A 20,041-nucleotide genomic window follows, 5' to 3' on the forward strand; every position below is an offset into this window, starting at 1 on the left:
ATTGTTATCGTCTCATTTTAGGACATTGGGACTTTATTGTTGTCTAATTTGAGGACACTGTGACTTTATTATCATCATGTTTGAGGACATTGTGACGTAGTCTCATTTGAGGACATTGAGACTTTATTATTGTCTCATCTGAGGACACTGAGACTTTATTGTAGTCTCATTTGAGGACATTTGGACTTTATTATTGTAACGTTTGAGGACATTGGGATGTAGTCTCGTTTGAGGACATTGGGACTTTATTATTGTAACGTTTGAGGACATTGGGATGTAGTCTCGTTTGAGGACATTGGGACTTTATTGTCATCTCGTTTGTGAACATTGGGACTGTTTTATTGTCTCATCTGAGGACATTGAGACTTTATTATGGTCACACTTGAGGACATTGGGACCCTTTTATTGTCTCATTTGAGGACACTGAGACTTTATGATTATTGACAGTGTTTAGTTTTTTATACTTATCGGGTCCTACTGATCTCAAATATCTAGGAGAAATAGAAAATCCATACCAAACAAAAGTTCAGGCCTCGATAGGTTATACTTGTAGTTCCCGAGTTGTCCTGCAGAGGTCCACTATTCCGTTTTGATACCCGGAAATAAGATCAGAGTGAGAGCTCTGTCTCGGTTGATGATCGGTCTCCACAGCCGACAGTGTGAACGTCACACGTTGAGCGGCGCAGGGGAGTTCGTCACCGTCGCTGTTGGACCTGCTGGAGGTTTCGAGGTTCTGATCGGTACCATTTTTGTTTGGGTTCGAATCCAGACCCCGAGCCTCGGCCTCTGAACCTGTTTTCGATAGACAAACATCGTGAGGATTTTGTTCATCTTCAGACGAACACCGGAAACCGCTCAGCGAAGCGAAAGTTGAGTCGAGATGAGTGTGGAGGCGTACGGGCCGAGCTCCCAGACCCTCACCTTCCTAGACACCGAGGAAGCGGAGTTGCTCGGAGCGGACACCCAGGGCTCCGAGTACGACTTCACCGACTTCACCCTTCCCAGCCAGACGCAAACTCAAGGCCAGACTCAGAGCCAGCTGGACAGTCAGGTCTGGGGCTTTCATTTTAACCAGAAGCCACAATAGAGCGCGGTTTACTGACGTTAGCGGCAGTTAGCTAGGTTAGCTCACACAGCGCTGCACGCTAGCCCGCTATTATTGGATCCAGCGTTAACTAGCTTCATGTTAGCTAGCCGTTGCCGTTAGCTCGCTGCTAGCTAGCACATTAACTAAACTCCTAAAGTAACATTATGTGTCTTGACATGTTTGTTTTGAACTGTTTGCAGCAAACCAGATATACAGCGGTAACTTTAATGACCAAAAATAAGAGTTAAGAGCACTGACATTCAGTCGTCAACTTCAAATTACCTGCCTTTTCCGCGCAGCGTCTCCTAGCCGCTAGCTGCTAATCGTTATCATTCAGTTTGTTTGGTAAAGCTTGTGTTGTGCTACAGGTTAATGGTCCTGATGAGGGTCTTCACAACGGTGGAGTGGATGACTCCGTGGCCAAAGCCAGCCAGCTGTTGGCCGAGCTCAACTTTGAGGAGGATGAAGAAGACACGTATTACACCAAAGACCTGCCTGTGCACGCATGCAGGTACGCTGACAGGAGCCACATCATGATAGGATGTCAGGTTACTGTAGATCACTGAGGAAGTGATTATAGTCTATCAGCGTTGTTTGTTTACTTGATGCTTACCCAGTACTGTATTTATAGTGTTTATTGTTGTGTAGTTTTCCGGGATCTTACACACCACCTGCAGAGCTTACAAAACTCACCACAGTTCATTAAATTCATTACAACTTTTCTGATAAGCTGTCAGAGTTTACAAATGTTACCCATATAAGACTTGCAGATAACACTGATGTAACACACCAGCCAGCTGCAGTGACAGGTTTCAGATCATTATTGCAGATCCAATATTGACTCTCTTTCCATGATTAATAGTCCTGTATGCACACCATTTATCTTACTAAATATAAAGTAAAATGCATTTAGAAAATTGTTTTAGTTTAAGAAGCTATTGAGAAATCTGCAGTGTAAGGTGTTACCTTAGAAAAGGAGGCGAAATATTATTATTGTAGTTGAAATGTGATTGACTCCCAGCTTTGGGACAGTTTGTCTGAATTGATTTCCTGAACAGTTCTGGGTTAGGAGTGTTTGCTATTCATTTTGAATGTAATACACATTCATTTTAATTTTAAAGTGGAACACCACTTTAAACAATAACAATAACCACAATAATTTCAATATGTCATTTCGATGGTCTAGGAAGGTTCAGTATTTGTGAACGTGAGGGACTCTCTCTCAAAGCCAGAAACCACAGAAAAACGTCTCAAACTTGTGATGTCGTCAAGCATAAAATCTGGAGCTGCTCCATAAACAATGAATGGGAGCTTGATTTTGTGGCCCTGTGGAATGTTTGTTTTCTTTATTCTATTGTAGTGCTTTCAGTTCTGAGACAGAAAAATAACCCATATACTCTGGGAGTTCTCAGTATCATCTAGAACATCTTTCCCAATTCATTGTCAGTGGAGCAGCTCTGGACTTTATACCCTGTGACATCACAAATTTGAGTTTCTGCACTCTTGTTTTTGGATTTGGGGGAGAGTCGTTTATATTTACTAATATTTTTGGACCATCTTAGACCATAGGAATAACATGTATGAATTAGAAAAGTTATTAAACATTGAAAACTTCAGTTTAAGTTTTTGACAAACACTTTTCGGAGTTCAACTGGAGTGTGTAAGCGTCCTGTATATATTGAGAGGGCATGAAACCAAAAAATGCAAGCAAAAACATGTTCACTGTTAAATTATCTAAAAACACGTTACATGTCAGATACAACATGCTAACCCCTCTGACACTTGATATTATGTGTGCACTTCCTCTGTAATTCAGCCTGCTGTCACTGTGGCATGGCCTTGCTTTTGGGTCGAGCGAGGTCCTGCACTCATGTAGTATCTTGACTTCATAACTACTGCAGTAATTCAGATGCTGTCTTGATGCATTATTGTCTTTCAGCTACTGTGGTATCCATGATCCAGCGTGTGTTGTGTACTGTAATACAAGCAAGAAGTGGTTCTGTAATGGACGTGGAAACACATCTGGCAGGTGTGTAGTCTACTCATCTTTTCCTTTATTGCCCCACATATAAGCACCAGAATGAAAAAGCCATAGAGGTAGACCAAACATGTTAACATCCCATTTAAACTTGACACAATAATCAAAATAATACACACTGCATTGAATGTGAGTTATTCTACTATTAAGTTTTTAAATTATGACTGTCATTTAACATAGTTTTCACAATTAGCCAGACTCTTTCACACATACAGTGGTGTTTGTGTGTAAAGAGAGATCTGTATGATGTAGTTTCTTCAGAGCTCGTCATTGCTGTCACATTGGTAGGAAACAGTGTGGGTCCAAGTTTACGCCCCCTTCAGCTGTGTGACATCAACAAGCGACAGTTTAGGGAATAAACCACTGGACCTATTTTATGATGTGTTTTGAAACTGAGAAGTCTTCTGTTTTATCTGTCCTGTTTTTGTACTTAGGTTAAGCATGTGTTGTTCTGCAAACTATCAATAGATTTTTGCAGCATTGCAACCAGGAGATAAAAGTGTTATCTTATTGTTTTCTCAGTCGTTTGACTCTTGCTCTCTGACTTCCACCAGTCACATCGTGAACCACTTGGTGAGAGCCAAATGCAAAGAGGTGACGCTGCATAAAGACGGGCCACTTGGAGAGACGGTGCTGGAGTGTTACAACTGCGGCTGCCGCAACGTCTTCCTCTTGGGTTTCATCCCTGCCAAGGCTGATTCCGTGGTGGTGCTACTTTGCAGGTAACTCGGGGTGTCCGCGGGGTCTTAAAAAGTATTAAAAGTTGATGAATCAAATGTTGGAAAATTAAGGCCCTTAAAAAGTATCAAAAAGTCTTAATCACGATTTTATGAAGTATTAAATTTTCTTGGCATTCAAACTTTGACAAAAAGTATCCATGAATGTATAATTTATTTTCCTCCTCGCGACTATTACAAACAACAATGTGTAGGTAGGCACACTCAGACTGACACTCGGGGCCGTGTGCGTACCTGTGTGACATCACGGGACGGCGCATGTCCAGGCGCCAAACAGAGGAGCAAAAGACAATAAAAAATCCTCCTCATCTTATCTGAGTTCTGTTGTATGTTTGTGCTCCATATATTTAATTGCAAACTACAACTGATTAGTAAGTTAAAGATGCATTGCTGCTAAAGACAGCTTGAAGTGGCGATGAGGTCTTAAGGTTTTTTTGGAAGGTCTTAAAAAAGTCTTAAAAAGGTATTGAAATTAACCTCAGGATTCCTGCATATACTCTGTAACTACCGGTGGGGTGGCTGCCTTGTATGAAGGCAGACTGTCCAGTAACCAGTGCCCACAAATCTCATGTGTTCTGTCAAGAGGTGTCCCTTGGGGACAGCATTGTCAGTAATTGACAAGCATTATATGATACTCTGGAGGAACTCACAGCTAGCAATGCAAATTCTTGCTTTGAAACAGGAAGTTTGTTGTGAGGTTTATTCGGGTTTCAGCCCTTACGACCTTATGAGTTGTCATGTACCCTGTGGCTAAGGAAACAGGTGCAGAGTCTCTTAAGTGCTTCAGTAGTCAGCCAGATGTGAAAAAAGCCAGCTGATAAAACTTAATAGCAAAAAATTCCCTCATCAGTGATAAAATGAACATAAACAAATATTGTGCTTAACCATTAGCGATAGCCCTGCTCCAGAAGAGTTACAGGTTACATTATCTAAATTACAATGAGATGAAACATCACAGATTAACAAAAATATAATTAAAAAGATGAATGGGATAGTGTGATTACAATATGATGAAATACAAAAGCCCAAGAGAAGATCTCATAAATTTGTTTATCAAATAGGATTAAAATCTGTACTGAGCAGGACATTTTACTCCCTGGTGTACAAACTGTGTAATGGGGACACTGTTTCTAATAACCTCAAACATATCTTTGACATCTTGCTTGTGCTGATTAATATCACATTTATTTAACCACATGTTAGATTTCCCCAAAATGGGACTTGACTGGCAGACATACGTGAGTAATCAGCTATTAAGTCTGCAGCTGTTGCTTGGCGAACTCTATGCTGATGTCCACAGACCTTTTTATGTAGTGCTTCCTGCCCAGTGGCAGTTAATTTAACCCTTTCTGTGGGCTCATGCGGCAAGAAGTACTGAAATGAACTTAAGACAGGTGGACAAACTGCATTTTTTTTTTTACATTTTCTGCAAAAGTTAAATACTGTAAAAACCTACAAATAAGCTAAGTTTGTGTTTGTATGAACCTTTAATCTCCACGCAGGCAGCCCTGTGCCAGCCAGAGTAGCCTGAAGGACATCAACTGGGACAGCTCACAATGGCAACCACTGATCCAGGACCGCTGCTTTCTGTCCTGGCTGGTGAAGATCCCATCGGAGCAGGAGCAGCTTCGGGCCCGTCAGATCACCGCCCAGCAGATCAACAAGTTGGAGGAGCTCTGGAAGGTATACATCTTACAGGCTGGGATGCTTTCCTCCAATGTTACAGTTTCAGAGCAATGTTTTGACCAGACGGTTGTAAACTTTTAAGTGATAAGCACAGGCTGAAGTTTTGTAAGTGACAGCTGCAGTTTGTCTGATGTACTTTGAATTGACAGTTTCTTGGCTCTGTCTCCCCTCAGGACAACCCCACTGCCACCTTGGAAGACCTGGAGAAACCCGGAGTGGACGAGGAGCCCCAGCATGTGCTGCTGCGCTATGAGGACGCTTACCAGTACCAAAACATCTTTGGCCCTTTGGTCAAACTGGAGGCGGACTACGACAAGAAGCTTAAGGAGTCCCAGGTATCTGAACTTCACCTCTAAGTAGCAAACTGACTCAGAGAATAGTGTTTTTCTTCTTTAAATGTCCATGGTTGTAAACATTTAGGGCAGTTTTATCTGACATGAAAACTTGTTTAGTAACCCATTACATAGTTTCAAATGTACATTGAAGATATTATTCTTGTGCTGTGATCACAGTAAATGTCTATAAAGAGAAGCAGTGTGAATCCAGACCACATTGAGACTTATTTTTTGGTGTGAGGCATCCTGCTTAAGCTCTGTTTTGTCTGTAGGGTAACAGAAATAATGCCACAGTGATGTGACCTTTGACCTTGTTATTACTTGTTGATTTTTTATTTATGCATTTTTTGTTTTCCTTTTGCAGACCCAAGACAATATTACAGTCAGGTGGGACCTGGGGCTGAATAAAAAGCGGATTGCCTATTTCACACTGCCCAAGACGGATTCAGGTGGTAATTCTCTGAGCTTGACATCCTCCCTGTGGTTCTGTGGTACAGATAGAGCCCCTCCCCATCCCCTTCAGTCCTGAGAATTGCACGCAACCTCCCCCAACCCTGCATCTTTTGGTGGCATGTGTGCTTGGTTTTATTTCTGTACTGTGTTCTGTAGTGGGTTTTTGTGCTTGCACGGTACTGTATCATTTAAACATAGCCCATCTTTTTAGTTTATTAGTTGGTTATTTTGAGCATAGATAGTGTCTAACTGGTGTTTTTGTATCAATCCCAGATATGCGGCTGATGCAAGGTGACGAGATCTGTTTGCGGTACAAGGGAGACCTGGCCCCACTGTGGAAAGGCATCGGCCATGTCATCAAAGTCCCTGACAGTATCCTGTACACTGTTAGCAGTTGCACACATATCAGCCATTGCATTACAGCGTCTTTACGTCTGGCTCATTACACGGACACTTGATTTTAATGGAGGATGGATGGACCTGGTTTGTTTCATTTAACAACCATACTTGCGACCTGCTTGAGCTAGTTCTAAGCAGCTTAGCATTGTGCATCAGAATATAATGTTACATGTCTACACTGTCTAAACCAGTTTAGAAGGCCAGTAAGCTCTGTCATGTATCTTTGTGGCCAGCGTGCTACAAACTTCACAGGCCTTTTTTCTCATAATCATGGCCCAGTGACAGTCATTGAGTAATATGATGTATTTTGGTTCATATTTGGATTATAAAAACAATACAGGTATAATTAGAAAGATAAGAATCTCCGCTCTCCTACAGTGTCTAATCATGGCCAGAATAGGGGATGGTGTTCCTCCTCAAATCTCCACTGGTCGTTACTATAAAACTTAACTAGTGTAGACAGCATGTTTATTTCCTTAACAGCCCGTGTTTAAAGACTATGGGGATGAAATTGCCATTGAGTTGAGGAGCAGTGTTGGAGCGCCTGTGGAAATCCCCCACAACTTCCAGGTGGACTTTGTGTGGAAGTCCACGTCGTTTGACAGGTAGGCTGGAACTTTATATCCTCAAATCCCTAATGTACTCGAAAACATTTAAATTTACTACTCTCAATTCACAGTATGACTCCATATTGAAGTATGTTATTTTTTCTTTTTCCTGTACCTTAAACAGTGCACAGAAATAAATTGTTTGCATTGTTTGCAGGAGGTAGTTCTGTCTATCATTTGTAAAGATGTCAGCCCAAATTCACCTACTTGGAAAGGTCAGAGGTTCAGTGATGATACAAACAAGTGATAATGACTCACATTTGTGTTGCTGCAGGATGCAGAGCGCCCTGAAGACGTTTGCGGTGGACGAGACTTCCGTGTCTGGCTACATTTACCACAAACTGCTGGGCCACGAGGTGGAGGATGTCACCATCAAGTGCCAGCTGCCAAAGCGCTTCACTGCCCAGGGCCTGCCTGACCTCAATCACTCACAGGTCAGCTCCCACGAAACGCTGTCCCTGTTATGTCTTTGTGACATGACAGCAGGAAAAAGTATGAGTCGAGTTGTCTTGTTTACTGTGATTTATCACGTACAGCAGTGTCAATAGAGGTCACCTAGATTGAATAGTTTTGAAAAGCAAGGGAAGCGTCTGACTTAGTAGGGCAAACCTTTATTTAAGTGGGCAAAACATGTTATTTGGTTTGGTTTAAGTGAGGGACTTGGATCTCACATCATCATTATTGCATTGTTTTTTGTTTTTTTTTACTGGTGTGTTCAGGTGTATGCTGTGAAGACCGTGCTGCAGAGGCCCCTCAGTCTGATCCAGGGTCCTCCTGGCACTGGGAAGACTGTCACCTCTGCCACTATCGTCTACCACCTGTCCCGACAAGGCAATGGGTAAAATGCTAAGAGTTTAATAGTTTCATACATAAAGAATTCTGTAATGTTTTTCTTTTTGTTATTCCACCAGCTGTGTTTCCCAAAACTGTCCATGTCCTAACTGTCTAACTGGTGTGCGTATGTGTGTATGTGTTTACAGACCAGTTCTGGTGTGTGCTCCCAGTAACATTGCCGTGGATCAGTTGACTGAGAAGATTGACAAGACTGGACTTAAGGTCGTCCGGCTGTGTGCCAAGAGCCGAGAGGCCATCGAGTCACCAGTGTCCTTCCTGGCTTTGCACAACCAGATCAGCAACATGGATAGGTCAGTAGCATGTAGGGAAATTGATTCTGGACATCTTTTTCGGTCACTTTGACCTCAAAATGTACTCAGTTCTCTTTATCATACTCACCTGGTCATTGACTGGGGTATTCCACAACTGAGGAAATCAAGTCAATCAAATCAAGTCAGCCAATCAACCATCACAAGATGCAGACATTTCCCTGGTCCCTAGATCAGAAGTTCTCAAACTGTGAGGAAAAATGAAGCTCAAGTCGTAGCCTGCAGCTAATTAACTGACTTCATGACAGCATTATCCTTCCTGTTTACATCCCCCGAAGTTATGGGAACTGTAGTTCCAAAAGCGGCAAGGGCAGGGTTTTTTTGAACACTCCTGCCCTAGATCACAGATTAGTTTAATAGTGTGTAACTCTAGTGTGTGTTCTCTGTAGTCACCTTGATGTGTCTTTGATTTCCTAGTATGCCGGAGCTTCAGAAGCTGCAGCAGCTGAAGGATGAGACGGGCGAGCTGTCGTCTGCTGATGAGAAACGCTACAGGGCTTTGAAACGCACAGCTGAGAGGGAGCTGCTCATGGTGAGGAGGAGCCTCAAAGCGCTGAACCAAAATAGCTCAAGGTTGAAACTCGGCTTACAAAGAGGCCCCCTACTGCTTTTCAGGCACTGCTAATGCAACAAGTAGTTTCTGCTGAGCAGTTACAAACTCATTTTGACTGTTCTTATTATTCTGTATAAGCAGGTGCTGTGACCTTCTCCGTTCAGGAAGCTTGTTGCTAATCTTGTTTTTGTTTTCTTTTGCTCTTGTTCTCATCCGTACAAAAAACACTACAGGCCTGTGTTAGTAATCTCAGTATAGAAACAAAACTGTCTGACGGGATTATAACTGTTCATCATTATCCTAGCTCCTGCCCTGTTTCAGGATTGTAAATGATCTTCCTCCTTGTTGCCCAGAACGCTGACGTTATCTGTTGTACCTGCGTCGGGGCTGGAGACCCCCGCCTGGCCAAGATGCAGTTCCGCTCCATCCTGATTGATGAGAGCACCCAGGCCACCGAGCCGGAGTGTATGGTGCCCGTGGTGCTTGGAGCCAAGCAGGTAAACGTACACCCACACAGCTATAAAACAACTAATGGAGAACAACTAACTGGATAAACGTAGTAAAACAATGTTGGCCAGCACTGCATGCTAATGTTTTATTTATTATTATTTATTAATTCGTTATTTTAACAACAACACTAAATGAAAACTGAAAAGAGCAGCACTGAAGCAGCAAGAAACAATTGTGAATAAGAAAATAGGAAGTGTCATAGGAACATCTGCAGCTGCTACTGCCGGCACTTACTATAATTTTTAATCATTATGTTTAAACTTGCACCGATTAATCGGCAGTGCTCAGAATTGGGCCGATTTTCACGTGATTGGCCATGACCTGCGACAGGCCAGTCAGTCTAAAATATGCCAATTTAAAACACCGGTCAAAGTCCCGCTGCGCCGCATGATTGACATTGTGTAACATCAGCAGCGCACACACACACACACGTGTGCAACTCACGGCTTGGGTGATGTGAGGAAGTGAAACATGGGCGGCTTCTCACCTTCATCACACACATCAAAGAGAGAAGGAGAAAGTTGTTAATTGTCCGTGTTAAATTTAACTGCGGAGCTCCCACTGCTGCACCGTGCTGCTTTAAACTGACGAGGCGCATGTCCGCGTGCCGAAGATGCGCATGTCCGCGGTGCCCAAGAATGTGCACCTTTTTTCTAGTTGTTAAAATAAGAATGTCCATAACACTGCACTTTGTAGATGTGAAGACCTGTGTGAATTTTCCACAGGAGATTTTTTGTCTATTCAAGAAATTACCCGGAAAAATGCTATACACCAAGAATTATTATTTCATTTATTGATGTTTTTATTTATGTATGCCTTTTTTACTTATTTATTTTAATACTGTACCTGAAGTTACGTTTTAGCAAAAAGGAAAATGTGTCTTAATCTGTGTCACTGTTTTTGTTAGTTTGTTTGAGATGATTATTGAAAAGCTGGTTGTATCTTGGTTGAAATGTTCTAACAAAGGAAAGTTAGAAAATATTGCAATATCTTGTGTGCTGTAAAGTGGTTTGAAAAAAAATTAAATCGGGATCGGCCCAAAAAATTGGAATCGGTGCAAGTCTAATTATGTTAAATAAAGAGGACGTCTGCATGTCCTTAAAAAGTCTTAACATGTTGTAAATTCCATTTTTATAAATTTTTGGCCTTAATTGCTGCAAATATTTTATCATATTTGGCTCATCCCCTTTTTTAAAAAAAAAAAAAATATATCTCTTTTTTCAAAATTAGTCAAGTTCTTCTGCGTGAAAGTCCAGATGTTGGCAAAATTTATATTAACTTAACTCCCTCTAATAACCATATTCCTACATAAAACCTACCTCTGCATGGGGCTAAATATATTCTACTTGACTTTAGAGCTGATAAATCAATTAGTTGTCAGCTATTAAATTAATCAACAACTAATTTGATGATCAGTTAATCGGTTTGAGTAATTATATAAGGGGAAAAAAGTAAATATTTTCAGATTCCAGATACATAAATATGAATATTCTCCAATTTCTTTACTTCCTAATGGCAGTAAACTGAATATCTTTAGGTTTTGGATGAAACAAGACATTTAAGGGTGCCATCTTTGGCTTTTGGAAACACTGATCGACATTTTTCACAATTTTCTTAATACTTCTGACCACACGAGTAATTGATAAGTCAGAAAAATAAGTGACATATTAATTGAAAATTAAAATAAGTAGCTGCAGCCCTACTTGCCTTTTGTACTTACCTGTAGTGTTTGAATAAGAAAACAATGAGTTGTCCAAAACTAAAAAGCTAAAGAACTAAAAATTCTCTTGGAAAAATTCTTAAAAATCACTGAATGTAAGTCTGATAACTGTAGACACTTGAGTAAATTATATGGCTAACATTATGAATTAAATATGTTGGGTTAAGCAAAATGATTTGTCCTGAATATCCAGAACAAGAGCTTCCTTCATTGCTGTTATATATATGTTATATTATATTAACCCAATTGTCACACTTGTGTGGCTCATCTTCCTCCTCCCCAGCTCATTCTGGTGGGTGATCACTGCCAGCTGGGGCCTGTGGTGATGTGTAAGAAAGCAGCCAAAGCAGGTCTGTCCCAGTCCCTGTTTGAACGCTTGGTGGTTCTGGGGATCCGGCCAATCCGCCTGCAGGTCCAGTACCGCATGCATCCGGCTCTCAGTGCCTTCCCCTCCAACATCTTCTATGAGGGCTCCCTGCAGAATGGCGTCACTGCAGGTTTGTCAAGATTCAGCTGTTCATTATCTGGTTTGATGGAGGGGCAAATTAATTGTGACTGTAGCACGTAAAAATATCTACAAACTCTAAAAATGTAATGAAATCTTCATGTTCTCCTCAGCTGACCGCATCAAGAAGGGCTTTGACTTCCAGTGGCCGCAGCCGGACAAGCCTATGTTCTTCTACGTGACTCAGGGTCAGGAGGAGATTGCCAGCTCTGGGACCTCCTACCTTAACAGGTAACATATTAAAGCGGTTGGAAAAGGGCCAGCTGAAACCACACAGTAGGGGAAGCTCTCCTTACAGCCTTCACATCAAAACCAGTATGGCAGGCTGAAATAGTTGCAAACCTTAATGGTGTGAGAGCCCTCTCCTGTCAATCATGAACAGGACTGTGAGGCTCCGTAGACATAATTTGCATTTTTAAGCCACCATTAGCCTACTATCAATAACTTCAAGTGTAATTTTCTAAGGACTGAGCAGTACAGTATTTAACTGACGCTGATGTTTTCAAGGACGGAGGCTGCCAACGTAGAGAAGATCACCACCAGGCTGCTGAAGGCTGGAGCCAAACCCGACCAGATCGGTATCATCACCCCATACGAGGGTCAGCGCTCCTACCTGGTCCAGTACATGCAGTTCAGCGGCTCCCTGCACACCAAACTCTATCAGGTACCACACACGGCTGAGACACAGTCCCGATTGTATGTACAGTACAGGCCAAAAGTTTGGACACACCTTCTCATTCAATGCGTTTTCTTTATTTTCATGACTATTTACATTGTAGATTCTCACTGAAGGCATCAAAACTATGAATGAACACATGTGGAGTTATGTACTTAACAAAAAAAGGTGAAATAACTGAAAACATGTTTTATATTCTAGTTTCTTCAAAATAGCCACCCTTTGCTCTGATTACTGCTTTGCACACTCTTGGCATTCTCTCCATGAGCTTCAAGAGGTAGTCACCTGAAATGGTTTCCACTTCACAGGTGTGCCTTATCAGGGTTAATTAATGGAATTTCTTGCTTTATCAATGGGGTTGGGACCATCAGTTGTGTTGTGCAGAAGTCAGGTTAATACACAGCCGACAGCCCTATTGGACAACTGTTAAAATTCATATTATGGCAAGAACCAATCAGCTAACTAAAGAAAAACAAGTGGCCATCATTACTTTAAGAAATGAAGGTCAGTCAGTCCGGAAAATTGCAAAAACTTTAAATGTGTCCCCAAGTGGAGTCGCAAAAACCATCAAGCGCTACAACGAAACTGGCACACATGAGGACCGACCCAGGAAAGGAAGACCAAGAGTCACCTCTGCTTCTGAGGATAAGTTCATCTGAGTCACCAGCCTCAGAAATGGCAAGTTAACAGCAGCTCAGATCAGAGACCAGATGAATGCCATACAGAGTTCTAGCAGCAGACCCATCTCTAGAACAACTGTTAAGAGGAGACTGCGCGAATCAGGCCTTCATGGTCAAATAGCTGCTGGGAAACCACTGCTAAGGAGAGGCAACAAGCAGAAGAGATTTGTTTGGGCCAAGAAACACAAGGAATGGACAATAGACCAGTGGAAATCTGTGCTTTGGTCTGATGAGTCCAAATGTGAGATCTTTGGTTCCAACCGCCGTGTCTTTGTGAGACGCAGAAAAGGTGAACAGATGGATTCCACATGCCTGGTTCCCACTGTGAAGCATGGAGGAGGAGGTGTGATGGTGTGGGGGTGTTTTGCTGGTGACACTGTTGGGGATTTATTCAAAATTGAAGGCACACTGAACCAGCATGGCTACCACAGCATCCTGCAGCGACATGCCATCCCATCCAGTTTGCATTTAGTTGGACGATCATTTATTTTTCAACAGGACAATGACCCCAAACACACTTCCAGGCTGTGTAAGGGCTATTTGACCAAGAAGGAGAGTGATGGAGTGCTGCGGCAGATGACCTGGCCTCCACAGTCACCGGACCTGAACCCAATCGAGATGGTTTGGGGTGAGCTGGACCGCAGAGTGAAGGCAAAGGGGCCAACAAGTGCTAAACACCTCTGGGAACTCCTTCAAGACTGTTGGAAAACCATTTCAGGTGACTACCTCTTGAAGCTCATGGAGAGAATGCCAAGAGTGTGCAAAGCAGTAATCAGAGCAAAGGGTGGCTATTTTGAAGAAACTAGAATATAAAACATGTTTTCAGTTATTTCACCTTTTTTTGTTAAGTACATAACTCCACATGTGTTCATTCATAGTTTTGATGCCTTCAGTGAGAATCTACAATGTAAATAGTCATGAAAATAAAGAAAACGCATTGAATGAGAAGGTGTGTCCAAACTTTTGGCCTGTACTGTATTTTAACTTCATCCTTTGTAATTACCTGAGCTGAAACTTCTTTTAAATTTGACTTGATTGTAAATTTTGTTTAGTGAGATCACTCTGTGGTGCTGGACAAAATCTCTTCCTCTGTTTGTACTGTGCAGTCTTCCTCTCATCCTCCTCTTGTCCTGTCCTATTATAGCAAGTGGAAATTGCCAGTGTGGACGCCTTCCAGGGCAGAGAGAAGGACTTCATCATCCTGTCTTGTGTCCGTGCCAATGAGCACCAGGGCATCGGTTTCCTGAATGACCCACGTCGTCTAAACGTGGCGCTGACCAGAGCCAAGTAAGAACCTTCACAGTGGATAATCATGGCACAGCACACAGACAGCTCATTAGTTTATGATGAGCTATTTAGATTTGCCTGTAGAAGCTGATTAGGAATTGTGCAAATCAGATACTATTGACAGCTAGACTTCATCTTGTGAAGTTGGTGACTTGTTGCAACATGAACACACATTGCATCTACTCTGTTACAGTCTTGAAAATTTAAATAAGACATGCCCACTATTCATTGTATGTAGCTGTGTGTATTGTAGGAATTATCAGACCACTGGAATTTTACACACAAAACCTTATGCGAGAATAATTTAAAATATGTTTTTTTTGCTAAAGATGCTACATAAAGTGCGGTTCAGTACAAGATTTCAACCCTGTCCCTGAGCAGTCGTCTTGTGTGTGTGTTGTGAATGAAGGTATGGTGTGATCATTGTGGGAAACCCCAAAGCCCTCTCCAAGCAGCCGCTGTGGAACAACCTGCTGAACAACTACAAGGAGCAGAAAGTCCTCGTGGAGGGACCGCTCAACAACCTGCGGGAGAGCCTCATGCAGTTCAGCAAGCCCCGCAAGCTGGTCAACACCATCAACCCTGTGAGTAGAACAAAACACTGTCTGAATCTGGACATTTAACACAAATATTTGACAAATCTTTTTTTTCTCCTTCATATAAAGTTTAAAGTAATTCAGTGAGACAGCGGCATTCATGCAATATAGTAAACAAGGTAACTATTGTTAAGACGGTTTGGAAATGTGCAACAGCATTTTTTGCTGACACTAGATATCAAACAAAAGCCAAAAAAACCCCAAAAGTGTCATATTAAGTGGCTGTGAGCTGTAAATTCACCACTTCTCAACAGAAGAGTGAAGATAATGTTATCTCAGAGCCTTACAGTTCAAAGCCTCTGCCTCTCTAGGCCACTGCCCACCTGTCTGCACCTCTCTGTATCAAAGAGAAGCGTGAAAATCATGAGCGCTCACTCTGAAGCAAAATCCAAGGACCAAAATGTCTCCAGAAGTACACTGTACAGCACACTGACTAGCAAAAACCCCCCAACTGCTCGACTTGCAGCTATTGATATTTGCATCTCTAAATCTGTGAATTATCCAACTTGACTAAATGGCGATTGTCTTTTTCCCAGGGAGGACGTTTTATGAGCACTGCGATGTACGATGCCCGTGAAGCCCTCATCCCCGGCTCCGCCTATGACCGCAGCAATGCTGGTATTTATTTTATGGTTTGACTCAAGATAATAACTTTTTTTATCCACAGGCTGCATCGCAGTCCCACAAAACCAGGTTTGGCTGGTCTTGTTTTCTTCATTTAAAAAACCAACATGAGTCTCGTTCTGCGTGCTTTATTTCAGCCGGACGCCCGTCCAACATGTACTTTCAAACTCACGACCAGATCGGGATGATTGGGGCAGGCCCTGGTCACATGGCCGCCATGAATCTTCCCATACCCTTCAACCTGGTGATGCCACCAATGCCTCCGCCCAGTTACCTGGGTCAGACCAACGGCCCGGCTGCAGGTACAATACAACACTGAGATGGTCCACTGAACATTACATAAACTGGAAATGAACAAACTTTGGTCAAACTAGTCCAACTACAGTCTGGACTAATGTTACTTCCTCATGTAATGTTTCATGCTATGAGCTCTTGACTATCACGCCCTGTCTTTATTGGCCACCAACAGTAATACTCTTTAAATCCCAAGCTTCATTTAGTGATTCTTCTCCCATAAATAAGATTATGATCTCGGTACGACGGGTGGTTATGGTGTTTGTTTTGAATCTAATCCTGATCTCCTTTTTCCATCAAGGTCGTGGAGCTATGAAGGGTAAGCCTGGACGTGGTGGGCGGCAGAGGGTCCGCGGGTCGGCACACCAGGGTGCCAGTCAGGGTAACGGACCAAACAGCCAGGCCAGCCAGGACGGGGCCTCCCAGCCCTTCTCCCAGGGGCCGCTGACGCAGGGCTACATCTCCATGAGCCAGCCCTCTCAGATGAGCCAGCCTGGCCTCTCCCAGCCAGAGCTGTCTCAGGTAACACATGAGTTTGACTTAGTGAATGAAGCGTTATCGAATAAGATATATTCATGATAATTAATTTTCAAATTTCTATTTTGAATATCTAAAATCCCTTTTCATTTTATGATTTATAATTTTTTCATAGATTAATTAATGTAAGGTTGGAATGATATAATAGGTCTGCATTAAAGAGATTACACTCAGTGATGAAGACCAAAAATGTATTTACAATGATGTTTCTGTCCTCCTGTTCTCCAGGACAGCTACCTGGGTGATGAGTTCAAGTCCCAAATCGATGTGGCTTTGTCCCAGGACTCGACTTACCAGGGTGAACGTGCATACCAGCATGGTGGGGTGACTGGACTGTCACAGTATTAGAGTGTAAGTACATAAAACCTACTCACGTTTTATTGTACAGGCCCAACCTTATGAAGAATTCATCCAGCCTTTTTAAGCTTTTGAGAATTCACACATTCTGAATTTCCTGCTCTTAGATGGATAGACACTAAATTGCCTTTTGATGATTTGGATCATGTGGGGATAGTTGGTGTCACTGTAGTGTGATGTATCCTACCTGCACTTTGTGACGTCCATCTGTCCTGCAACCAATGTGAAACCCAATCTTTGATGAACGTCATTGTGACTTTGTGACATTTGAAAGTTTAGCAACTGTTTATGAGCTTGTTTTGTGTCTTGCAGGTCACTTGAAGAAGGGAGCTAGGCTTGAGCTGAGCTTAGTTCATCAGCTTTTTAATCTGGGAAATAATAAAAACATAAAATGGATACCTGTTTTCCTCTGCTACAACCGAAGCACCACCGAGTGAAAGCGACGGGATAGCGAAACCAAACCAATGACCAGCGAGAGAAATAAGAGGGTAGAAGAAGAAGAGAGCACGAACAGACGGGCAGGGAGATGGCAAGAGAGGCCGAGTGAACAAGCGAGAGGCAGGGACCGATGCCCGTGCACAGTGAAGGAGGGAAGTCGAGAAGATGGCAGCGTGTGGTAGAGCTGCTGAGGGAAACGAAAGGGGAGATCTCAACGGTCTCTAATGGGAATCCAAATGAGGCGCTCAACTCCCAACAAAATAATCCAGCCTGCCCCCTCAACCCACAGCCTCCAGGAGACGAAGGAACGCTCAGAGCCTTCCAGCTGAATTTGAAGAACTAGTTCTCCAAACTTGCAGGGGGGCATGAATACAGAAAGCCATCAAACAGGAAACTCAAACTCCCCATGCTAAAAAGACGGTTGGTTTCTCAACCTGGATCTCTTCAATTTGGTTTATTGTGGGAGGAGAGCGGCACCAACAATCATGTAGTGGGCCCATAAACCTCAGCAGCCTCTGAAGGAAGCAGCAGTCGACACACCCTCTCGGAGAGGAAATAAAAACACGGTTTCTGTGCTTGAGTCTGAGATTAAAGAGCCTTGAATTGAAATACCGTTCATTTGCCTTGAGAACCACTGGCTCATTCACGAGGTCTTTAACAGGGTGGTTTCGACCACATGTCAGTGGTGGAGTGGCACGGGGATTTCAGACTGTTTTTTCAAGACATGACGCGCGAATCCCACTGATATCGCGACCATCATGGGACAGTTTTTTCTTCTCTGAAGTACCTTTCTTATCACAGAGCACAAAATTGCAAAAAAGTCATTTGAAACTATCAAACACGACCAGCATTGAACTTTCAACTCAATGTCATTTGATGTTTCAGCGAAGGCTTTTCCTTATTTTATTCTTTTTGAAAGCAGGGGTTGTTGATGTCCTGCTGTGCTTCATGACCAGATGTCTTTTTGACAACACTCTGTATACGCTTAGATTGGCAAATGCTTGAATGCTTTGCATTGATTGAGTCCTCAGGGGATTGTGGACTGTACACACTCATCACACAAATCCCTGCTGGAGGTGAAAGAAACCAAACAGGAGGGAGTCGGGGGGAGAAGGATGATAGTAGTCGAGGCTTACAGGCGGTCGTGGCAATCAATCCACCACAGGTAAGGAGTAGAAAAGGAAGGTGGCTGAGGAGAATATGAGAGTTTCCACATCTGGAAAACGAGTTCAGGTAATCACTGGGGTTAAACATGTCGAGGAAAATGTTGCTTTAGGACTGTCCCAAAAGATGACCACACATTAGATGTAGTCGCAAAACCCAGTGTCATTTCACACAGCGTTTTGAGTTTGTGAATTGTATTCAGGACAAGCAATATAGCCAGGCTGATGGCCATATTGCCCAGCCACAAAAAACTAAAGATAATCAGGGGTTGAATAATTAAGAAATATGTGTAGAATCTCAACATAACCCTATAATTTATAGATCACCACAATCTGAAAGAGCTTTGGTTCCTGTGTGGATGAATATATTTTGAAACTTTACTAAACCCCAGTTACACACAGTGGAAACGCCATCAGTACCGATTAGACGATGGCGAGGAGACAAAGAAAAGTGAACGAGAAACCTGAATCAGTGCCTATAACCAATCACCTTCAAATAAACAGCTGCAGCACAAGCATGAATGTAGTTAAAAATCAAACTACCAGCATTTAAAAAAACCTTCCAGACACCAGAGGGCTCAAGAAACTCACAGAAAAGGACTTGTTGTATTTTATTTTTTTAATAATAAAATCAGGCCAGGTAAACACGAGGTCAGTGAGTTTAGCAGCTGGGTCGTTTCTCAAAAGGACGGGCGGATGAAAAAGCCACCTTCCTTCTCTGTGGAGTTAAACAAAATGAAGACTGGTAGAATTTCTTTTCCCTTCTGTGGACTTTTGATTTGTGCAAAGCTGTTTTCCCTGCATTATGTATTCCTTGTAGAGTTCCTCTTGAGATTTATGTGGATCCTTAAACCCTCTTCCTGGAGAACTGTGTGAAACCTGAACCTTGAGTTGATCCAAACTTTGCTTTTGTCGGAGGATTCGCTGCTTTGTGTGTCACGTTTTGTTCAGTTGGGTGTTATTTAGCCATTTTGTGTAGTTTTACTAAAAAATAAAAAATAAATCCGTTTTTGTAGCAACTTGCTGACAACAGGAATGAGGTGGACACCGTTTTCCTTCATTAATTTTGTATCTATTCCTCAAACTGTCTTGAGGGATTGTAGTTTTTTAACTCTTCCAGGAAAGATGCTTTCTGAACACAGTAAGAATGTACTCCACTGTTTCTTCTCACCTGCTTCTCATTTCAGCAGACATGTGACAATCATGTTGCAAGTAGACGTCACCATGTTTAATTGACTTAGAAGTAGTTCTGTTTTGTTGGATGAATTAGTTTCCCATATCAACCCGTTCCACCGAACTCCTAACATGTTATAGCTTTAAAAACCCGCTGCCGTAATATTATTGCTTTGATGTTTTTTTCCATCTTCTGAGCCACAATGAATTGCAACATATGCAGTGAAGAAGTGATTCAGTTGTAAATTAGTTGTTGAAACATTTGCATCCAAACCCTTGATTCTCTACGTCAGAGATTGAGAGCTCAATGTGATGTAAATACCTATTTGAAGCGTCTTTGCAGTGAAGTTTCATCACAACATGGTGGTTCCTTGTTAAACTGAATCAATAAAGGCTGTCAATTTGAGACGACGTTTCGATGG

General features: G+C 42.4%; 1 protein-coding gene across 3 annotated transcripts; it reads left to right on the forward strand.

The window, feature by feature from the left end:
• Positions 1-635: 635 nt before the first annotated feature.
• On the forward strand, positions 636-20,025 carry LOC117253517 (regulator of nonsense transcripts 1). Of its 3 annotated transcripts, none has more exons than XM_033621015.2 (24): positions 636-1,051; positions 1,456-1,598; positions 3,027-3,116; positions 3,680-3,847; positions 5,365-5,545; positions 5,722-5,883; positions 6,248-6,374; positions 6,610-6,708; positions 7,232-7,340; positions 7,618-7,777; positions 8,063-8,181; positions 8,324-8,488; positions 8,924-9,038; positions 9,413-9,556; positions 11,573-11,786; positions 11,908-12,025; positions 12,302-12,458; positions 14,295-14,437; positions 14,847-15,021; positions 15,570-15,651; positions 15,795-15,959; positions 16,253-16,473; positions 16,717-16,839; positions 17,158-20,025. In XM_033621015.2, the coding sequence occupies exons 1-23, from the start codon at positions 881-883 to the stop codon at positions 16,834-16,836; spliced, it is 3,348 nt and encodes a 1,115-aa protein (XP_033476906.1). In that variant the 5' UTR covers positions 636-880; the 3' UTR covers positions 16,837-16,839; positions 17,158-20,025. The 3 variants fall into 3 exon arrangements, with proteins under 3 accessions (XP_033476906.1, XP_033476905.1, XP_033476904.1); XM_033621014.2 differs by having other exon boundaries at positions 6,248-6,332; XM_033621013.2 differs by having other exon boundaries at positions 637-1,051; positions 6,248-6,335.
• Positions 20,026-20,041: the final 16 nt, after the last annotated feature.

The sequence above is a fragment of the Epinephelus lanceolatus genome, chromosome 6 (assembly GCF_041903045.1).
Source record: "Epinephelus lanceolatus isolate andai-2023 chromosome 6, ASM4190304v1, whole genome shotgun sequence".
NCBI lineage: Eukaryota > Metazoa > Chordata > Actinopteri > Perciformes > Serranidae > Epinephelus > Epinephelus lanceolatus.